This window comes from Myotis davidii, unplaced genomic scaffold (genome assembly GCF_000327345.1).
Source record: "Myotis davidii unplaced genomic scaffold, ASM32734v1 scaffold323, whole genome shotgun sequence".
NCBI lineage: Eukaryota > Metazoa > Chordata > Mammalia > Chiroptera > Vespertilionidae > Myotis > Myotis davidii.
Window position 1 is genome coordinate 125,426 of NW_006295491.1, and position 9,337 is coordinate 134,762.

At 43.4% G+C, this 9,337-nt stretch overlaps 1 protein-coding gene across 2 annotated transcripts in view; it reads right to left on the minus strand.

Annotated features, from left to right (window-relative positions):
• RBM46 (RNA binding motif protein 46) overlaps nt 1-9,337 on the minus strand; it is a 35,193-nt gene that overhangs the window by 22,521 nt on the left and 3,335 nt on the right. Inside the window, exon 1 of one of the 2 annotated variants that reach the window (XM_006770097.2) lies at nt 1,749-1,899. In XM_006770097.2, coding sequence (XP_006770160.1) covers nt 1,749-1,899 — 151 coding nt within the window. Of the gene's footprint in view, nt 1-1,748; nt 1,911-9,337 lie in introns of those variants that run through there. The other variant, XM_006770098.2, reaches the window with a different exon arrangement.

The following is a 9,337-nucleotide window of genomic DNA, read 5'->3' on the forward strand; positions in this document are numbered from 1 at the left end:
AGTGGGAGATGTGCAGGAGGCAGCTGATCGATGTTTCTCTCTCATCGATGTTTCTGACTCTCTATCTCTCTCCTTTCCTCTCTGTGAAAAATCAATAAAATATATTTAAAAAAAAAAAGTTTGCCCACCCCTGTTGTAGGCACTGGGGGATCCAAGACTGAAAAAAACAGAACCACCTTCCCTCACGAAGCATATATTCAATACAGAAAGAAGACTGAGTAGTAAGTGCTATAAAAATACAGCCACAGAAGGGTTAGTTTTTGTAGTCAGGTAAATACTGTCTGATAACATGAAGTTTGAGCAGACACCTCAATGAAATAAATGAAGGGATGAGCTCTGAGGATATATCAGGAAGAAGAAAAGCAAGTGCTTTGTATATTAGAACTCAGGACACGCAAGCTATATAGCTAACATGTACTTGAGGGAGGAGTAAAGTGGTAAGTAATGTGGTCATCAATGTAACTAGAGGCCAAGATTTCATTTTAAGTCTGATAGGAAGTTAATTGGAGGGTTTTGAACAAAGAAAATGCACTGGCTATTAGTAGAAAAACAAAACGTTATATCTAACTAGAGGCTCAGTGCACGAAATTCATTCACTGGGGGTGGGGGGGTTATCAGCCCAGCCTGCATCTTCTCGCAGGCTGGGAGCCCTCGGGGGATGTCCAACTGAAAGCTTAGGCCCGCTCCCCACAGTCAGATATCCTTAGTGCTGCTGGGGAGGGCGGGAGAGGTTCCCACCACTGCCACTGCACTCACCAGCCGTAAGCCCGGCTCTGGCTGAGCGGCACTCCCCCTGTGGGAGTGCACTGACTACCAGGGGGGCAGCTCCAGAGTTGAGCATCTGCCCCCTGGTGGTCAGTGTGCATAATAGCAACCAGTCGTTCTGCTGTTCAGTCAATTTGCATATTAGCCTTTTATTATATAGGATTATGTTTGCATCTGATTTGCATCTAGTGTAGATACCACTCCTCTCTCTACTCACTGGTCTTTCAAATTCCTCCCAAAGACCTCCCCTTTAATTTCTAGAGTATCCTTTTTTGCATTGACTCAATCCTGACTTCTTTCTAAACCAACCTATTCTTTCTCAACTGCTTCTTTTTATATATATATCATTGAATTTTTACAGAGAAGAAGGGAGAGGGATAGAGAGTTAGAAACATCGATGAGAGAGAAACATTGATCAGCTGCCTCCTGCACACTCCCCACTGGGGATGTGCCTGAAACCAAGGTACATGCCCTTGACGGGAATCGAACCTGGGACCCTTCAGTCCACAGGCTGACGCTCTATCCACTGAGCCAAACCAGTTAGGGCTCAACTGCTTCTTAAACCAAAAGAATTGAAAACTGTAATGGTAAAACATGCCTAACATTATAAAATCTACCTTTTCCCTAACATTAAAAATTATTGCTGCCCTATCCATTGGCTCAATGGATAGAGCAACAGCCCGTGGACTGAAGGGTGAAGGGTGCATACCTTGATTGCAGGCTCTATCCCCAGCCCTGGTCAGGGCACATGCAGGAGTCAACCAATTGTCGTTTCTCTCTGTGTGTCTCTTCCCTTCCCTTCCACTCTCTCTAAAAATCATTGGAAAAATATCCTCGGGTGAGGAGTAACAAAAAATTATTGCTAAAGTCTAAAAGCTGTTACAAAAAAGAGAGCTACTGTTTGGGATACTTGTAAAGATATACACATCATGAAAATGACTACACTAAAACTTCAATTTTTTTTAACATAAACAAATCCACACCTGGAGGAGGACCACCAAATTTCCTTTGCCCATTTTCTTGAACCATGTTGTAACCAGTCTTTTCCATCAGAGCAAGTAATGCTGCTTCATTCTGCGTACCAGTTCGGACTTTACTGCATCCATTTGTTCCATCTATATTTTCTTCATTCATGGCTGCAGTTCCTAAAACAAAGTATTAAAAAACAGTGATTATGACACGGAGCATCAGGAATCTATGAAGCATTACTTTGGGATGCAAGAAGTCAAGGATAGTTATGGCTGCTACATTTGGTGACCACTGTAGTCCTGCCCCCCAAAGTTCTCTACAATGGAAACTGGAAACTTCTTTTAATGTCAATTAAACAGGCTCTTTACAAGGCCTAAGATACAAGAAAAATAGGTGACAGTGAAAAAGAGAACAATAAAAGGAGCAACAAAAACAAGAATGGGGAAACAAATAAATGAGATTTGGAAAAGGAAAAAGAAAGCAGTAGGAGTAACAAAATAAAAATACTGCTGTCAATGAATATATGATCTATCTATACAGCACAAGGTTTACGTCTTGTCCCATTATCTTAAGCTTCTAGTACAAATCAAAACTAATGGGGGAAATCAGTAAATTTATTTTTTAAGTCTTAGAAAAACTTCAAAGGAAAAGACCTGGAAGTCAAAAACAAACAAGCAAGCAAACAAAAGAAAACACGCGCGCGCACACACACACGCACACACACTCACACACACAAACTCCCCCTCTCCCCCAACAAATCTAAGAAAATTAAAAACAGAGCAAAATGATCTGCAATACGTGTAATAGAAGGCTTATTTCCAAAAATTAAAAAAAAGGAGGATATGGTATAATTAAGACCAAACTCAGGTTACTAAATGACTGCTTAAATGTGAATCCTGGTTCTTCCCCTTACTAGCTGTGACTCTGGGCAAGTTTGCCTTAGTCTACTTGCCTCTAACAAGTGGATTATAATGATTTCTATCTCACGGGATTGTTGTCAGGATTGCGCATGAAGGGCTTAAAATAGGATTTTGCACCTGGCCAATATTGCTCAGTGGCTGAGCATGAACCCATGAACCGAGAAGACACCAGTGCAATTCCCAGGCAGGGCACATGCCTGGGTTGCAGGCTCAATCCCCAGTAGGAAGCATGCAGGAGACAGCTGACTGATGTTTCTCTCTCATACATGTTTCTATTTCTCTATCCCTCCCCCTTCCTCTCTCTCTCAAAAATCAATAAAGACATATTTTTAAATAATACTATTTTGGCCGCATCCGGTTTGGCGCAGTGGATAGAGCGTCGGCCTGCGGACTGAAAGGTCCCAGGTTCGATTCCGGTCAAGGGCATGTACCTGGGTTGTGGGCACATCCCCAGTGGGAGATGTGCGGGAGGCAGCTGATCGATGTTTCTCTCTCATCGATGTTTCTAACTCTCTATCTCTCTCCCTTCCTCTCTGTAAAAAATCAATAAAATATATTTAAAAAAAATACTATTTTGTATATAAGTAATATAAATGTATTAATATATAACAATATATAATATTAACTTCTGATAAAATAATATTGTCCAATCCTATCTAATAAAAGAGAAACATGGTAATTAGCGTACAATCGCTACACTTCCCACTGGCTAATCAGGGCAATAGTCAAATTAACTGCCAGCCAAGATGGCGGCCAGCAGCCAGGCAGCTTGAAACTAACATGAGGCTTGCTTGCTTCAGTGACGGAGGACTCCAAGTTCCCCGCCTGCCGCTGCCGGCCTCTGAGCTGCAACTCTAAGCAACTATGTTAAAAATATAGAAGCTAAAGTAAACCCCAGAAACCTCCTTTAGTCCGTCAGGCTTCAGCCAGCAGGATTGCAACATTGTTTCAAATACAGAAGGTAAACAAAGGCCAGAAACCTGCTTTCAGCAGCAGAGGCCTAAGAGCTGGAGCCAAGCCTTAAAGCTAAAGCTGGCCCAGAATAAAAAAAGAAAAAGAAAAAGAAAAAAAGGAGCAGTTGGGAGCTTCAGTAACCTGCCAGCCTGAAAACAGCCCTCAGCTTCTCACCCAGACTGGCCAGGCACCCCAGTGGGGACCCCCACCCTGATCCAGGACCCCCTTCAGGGCAAACCAGCCGGCCCCCATCCGTGCACCAGGCCTCTATCCTATATAGTAAAAGGGTAATATGCCCCCGGGAACAGTGGAGCCGAGAGGCCTCCCGGCACCGGGATCAGTATGACATGGGGCAGCGCCCAAACCCCCTGTATGTGTGATAGGGGGCGGGGCCACAACCTCCCTATCCACCCTGCTCTGTTCATTACAGGGGAAGTCGCCCCAACCCCCTGATCAGCCCTGCTCTGTGCCTGATAGGGGGGAGCTCCCCAACCCCCTGATTGCCCTGCGGCTCTTGTGTGTGACAGGGTGTAGCGCCCCAACCCCCTGATCGGCCCTGCTCTGTGGGTGATAGAGGGCGGTTTCCCAACCCCCACCCCACGGGCCCTGCTCTGTGTGACGGGGTAGAGCCATAACCTCCCCATCGGCCCTGTCCTTAGTGTGAGTGGCGGCGCCCCAACCCCCTGATCCGCCCTGCCATGTGTGTGACAGGGGGCGGTGCCCCAACTCCCCTATCAGCCCTACTCTGTGAGTGACAGGGGGGAGCTCTTCAACCCCCTGATGGGCCCTGCTCTGTGTGTGACAGGGGGCAGTGCCCCTACCCCCTGATTGGTCCTGCTCTGTGGGTGACAGGGGGTGGCGCCACAACCTCCCCATCGTCCCTGCCTTGAGTGTGACAGGGGCGATGCCCCAACCCCCCAATTGGCCCTACCCTGAGCGTGACTGAGGGCGGCATCGCAACCTCCCAATCCGCCCTGCTCTCTGCATGACAGGGGGCGGCACCCCAACTCCCCAATCTTCCCTGCTCTGATCCCAAGCAGGGGCTGCACCTAGGGATTGGGCCTGCCCTCTGCCACCCGGGAGCAGGCCTAAGCCAACAGGTTGTTATCTCCCGAGGAGTCCCAGACTGCGAGAGGGCACAGGTCAGGCTGAGGAACCCCCTCTCCCCGCCCAGTGCACAAATTTTTGTGCACTGGGCCTCTAGTCCACAATAAAAGAGTAATATGCTAATTAGACCAGACGTCTTCTGGATGTCATTTCGGACGTCCTTCCTGACAAAGCTGAAGCTGTCCTTCCTGACGAAGCCAGGGCCTGAGGGAACTCAAATTCATTCCCTTGTTCAACAAATGTTTATTAAGCATCTACTGTATGCCAGGAACTATTATTTAGGAAACATCAGTAAATAAAAGACCAAAATTCCTCCCTTATATAACTTCTACTTCAGTGGAACAAGCAAATGATAATAAAAAGCAATAAATAATATATGTTAAAAGCAGTTAAATAGTGGGGGCCGGGGGGAACAAGGATAGCACACATAGGGTGAGAGGGGGAGGTTGGTAGGAAAAGAAAGGGTGCGATTTTTAAAAATATAACCAGTACAGGCTTCACTATAAAAGTAACATTTGAGTAAAGAATTAGGGAACCTAGCCATGCTATTTTTGGGGGAAAGAATTCCACACAAATGGAAAAATGAGAAAAGACCCCCAAAATGGAAGTGTGCATTGCACATATAAAGTATAGCAAGGGAAACAGTATGGTACAGCCAGGCGGAGAATAGTAAAAGACGAATTCAGTGAGGTAACAAGCTGCCACATGACACAGACTTCAGCTTTTATTCTAAGTTAAATGAGGAGCCACTATAGATTTTGAGCACAGGAATAATATGATATTTCATTTTAAAAGAGTCATCTGGCTATTGTACTGAGAAATCAGTAGAGTAAAGGTGGACGCAGAGATCAATTGGAAGACTATGACTAAAATTCAGGTGAGAGATGATGGTGGCATGGACCAGGGATGTTGTGGTGGAAGGAAAAAGTAGTTTCTGATATGAGAGGAATTTTGAAGGTATACCCAATAGAATTTCCTGACAGATTACAGATTTTGAGATAAACAGAATTAAGTCAGGGATAACACCAAAGTTCTGGACTGAGTAATGAAAAGCAGAGAAGTGAGGAAGGTTGAGATGGGGCAGATTTTAGAGGTAAGATCAGAACTCAGTTTTGGACACATTAAGTTTGAGTATCCACAAAAAGATCATCTCAAATGCCCACAAGGTCCTGACAAGTAATGTTAAATGAGTGGAAAGGCAAAGTACAACACTCTACGATGTGCTATGGACTGTGCTTAATTAATTAGAAACTCCATGTATCCTCAGAAAAGGGCCGTGGCTACTCAATTTTAGCAAACTGTTAGGGAGGAAATCCAGTTTGCCTAGTTATGTCAATTTCCAATTTCAAAAGAAAAGTCAGAAATCTGCATATTCTTATGTGAATTCTATTTTTAAAATTTGAGAGCCAAAGACCTGCATGTACATACTACAAGTGCACAACTACATAAATGGCATTTACATGTTCACTCTCACAGGCACAAAAATGGCATGACCAAAACTTAACCTGGTGGAAAATTATGTTCATACTTTAGTCCAAGATATATTTAGTTCCACATCTTAATTCAAAAACTTAATGAGTCAAATTTCACAATTCAGTTCAATCCTATACAGATTTACTGAATGTTTTCCATGTCCAGTCATTAACTGGATTTTCAGCCATATTGCTAACCATAAGGGGTAGAACTACAACCACAAATGGAGAGCACCTGGAACAAAGTATGCCTCAATACAACTTTTTACTAAGCAGAGAGGACTGTACAATATCGGAAAGGGCTGCCACAGACGGCAGCTTCCTGCCAAAATAGAAGCATTCAAACATGGGCTGCACATGCTGTAGAGAGTAACGCAAAGGATGCATTGCTAGACCATGTGGCATTTAGCATCCCTTCCAAAATTTCATACAAAGAGAATTGAGCCATGAAGAGCCTTTTTCTGCCAAGGGCCATTTGGATATTTATAACATCATTAGAGACCCAGTGCACGAATTTGTGCACCATTGGGATCCCTCAGCCTGACCTGTGGGATTAAGCAGAAACTGCCTCTCCGACATCCCCCAAGGATTGGGAGGGCACAGATCAGATGGAGGGACCTCCACCAGTACACAATCAGGGCTGGGAAGGGACCCCGAGAGGGCTCCAGAGCATGTCCAGCCTACTTAGCTCAGTCCCAATTGGCCAGACCCCAGCAGCAAGCTAATCTACCAGCTGGAGGGTCTGCCCCCTGGTGGTCAGTGCACGTCATAGCGACTGGTTGACTATCTGCCCCCTGGTGGTCAGTGCACATCATAGAGAAAGGTTGAGTGGCCTCAGCATATCATTAGCATATTATGCTTTGATGGGTTGAACAGACGACCAGATGACCGGACAGTTAGCATATTAGGCTTTTATTATATAGAATTTGCAGGCCATACAAAAGTATCAACTTAAAAATTAGCCTGTTATATTTGGTCCAACATTTAACTCACCTCTAATGCTAGACCAAATGATTTCACAGGCTGGATGTTTCCCACCCCTGCTGTAGAACCTGCCTTAACAAGACTTATAATCCAGGAAATATTAATATCATCATCATCATCATCATCATCCAGTTAGATGCCTTCTATGCTTTAAGCCTGCATATTGGAGAGCAATATCTCTACAAGACATTCATGGTTCCCTGAAAACAGAGTATTGCAAGGTCAAAAATAAAAGGGAGAAAAACTAAAAATTAATACAATGAAGGGAAAAAAACAGTAACAAAAACTGTATAGACCAAACAAAAACACCTGCAAACTTTCTATGGTTTAAAATCTGGGTTGCACGAGGGCAAAGGTTCCCATCTACCCAACCCACACCTACATTACCTTACAGACATATCTTTTTGGTTAATCTATGTCTTTTATGTTATACTAGGGGCCTGGTGCATGAAATTCATGCATGGTGGGGGGGGAGGGTCACCCCAGCCCGACCTACACCCTCTCCAATCCGGGACCCCTTGCGGGGATGTCTGACTGCCTGTTTAGGCCCGATTCCCCCAACTGCCCCACTCCCCACCGGCCTGGTTGCCCCACGCAGCCTGCTTTTTCAGTCATTTGGTCATCCCTCAATAACCCCCCTGCTGGCCTGGTCATAGGCAGCCATCTTGTGAGAGCATGATGGTTAATTTGCATATTACCTCTATATTATATAGGATTTTTAAAGATATTATCCAGGGTCTATGTTGAAATAATAGACTGGTTCCCAGAGTAAAGACTCTTTTACTAAAGAATGTAAAAGACTAGGTATGCTAGACTAAGTATGTGACAAGAAATCTCAATCAAAATAGTATAAAAACTTTAAAAATCACATAAGTACAAAACACAATGCTGAGTCAACAATCTCATTTTCCCCATTATAAAAGAATGTCTCATCTTAAAATCTCTAAAACAAAAGTAATATATACACAAAGCCCTGACATGGTGGCTTAGTTGGCTGGAGTGTTGTCCAAACACCAGAAGATATGCGTTCAATTCCCGGCCAGGGTAAATACCTAAGTTTCGGGTTTTATCCCTCGTTAGGGCAAGTATGGGAGGCAACCAATCACTGCATTTCTCTCTCTCTCTTTCTCTCTTTGTCTCTCTCAAATTAATAAAGATATCCTCAAGTGATTAATAGACACACAAACATATACACATATCTAATTAACAAAGTTTAAAGATATCAACGTTAATACCATACTTAGTCCAAATACACTTTTAAAAGAGCCAAAATTCAAGAACTTCAGAGAATTATAAATCAAATCTAAAAATGGCATACAATATCTTATATTCATTTTAAAATATTCTAGAATCAATCTGAGAATTACCAAAATTCCAATGCTATAAAAATCCTGGAAGAGCCCATATGCAGAAAATCTTAGACATGTCTCATAGCAATATGTTTAGCGATACATCTCGGGCAAAGAAAACTAAGGAGAAAATAAACAAATGGGACTACATCAAAATAAAAAAGCTTCTGCACAGCAAAAGAAACCATCAACAGAATGAAAAGGGAGCCCAATGTATGAGAGAACATATTTGGCAATGATACATCTGATAAAGAGTTAATATCTGAAATATATAAGGAACTCATACAACTTAACAAAAGAAAGACAAACAATCCAATTAAAAAAGGGACAAAGCACCTAAATAGATACTTTTCTGAAGTGGACATACAGATGGCCTAAAGACAATGAAAACATGCTCAGAGTCACTGATCATCAGAGAGATGCAAATTAAAATAACAATGAAGTATCACCTCACACCTGTCAGAATGGCTACCGTCAACAAATCAACAAATGACAAGTACTGGAGAGGATGTGGAGAAAAGGAACAATAGTACATTGCTAGTGGGAATGCAGACTGGTACAGCCATTAGTATGGAGTTTCCTCAAAAAATTAAATATGGACCTGCCATTTGACCCAGTGATCCCACTTCTAGGACTATATCCTAAGAAACCCGAAACACCAATCAGAAAAAATGTATGCACCCCTCTGTTCATAGCAGCACAATTTACAATAGCTAAGATCTGTTACAATTGGATACAGACAATAGGATGGTGACGGTCTGGAGCAGAGGGAATGGGGGGGGCGGCTAGAAGGGGGTCAATGGCGGGGGGGGGGGGG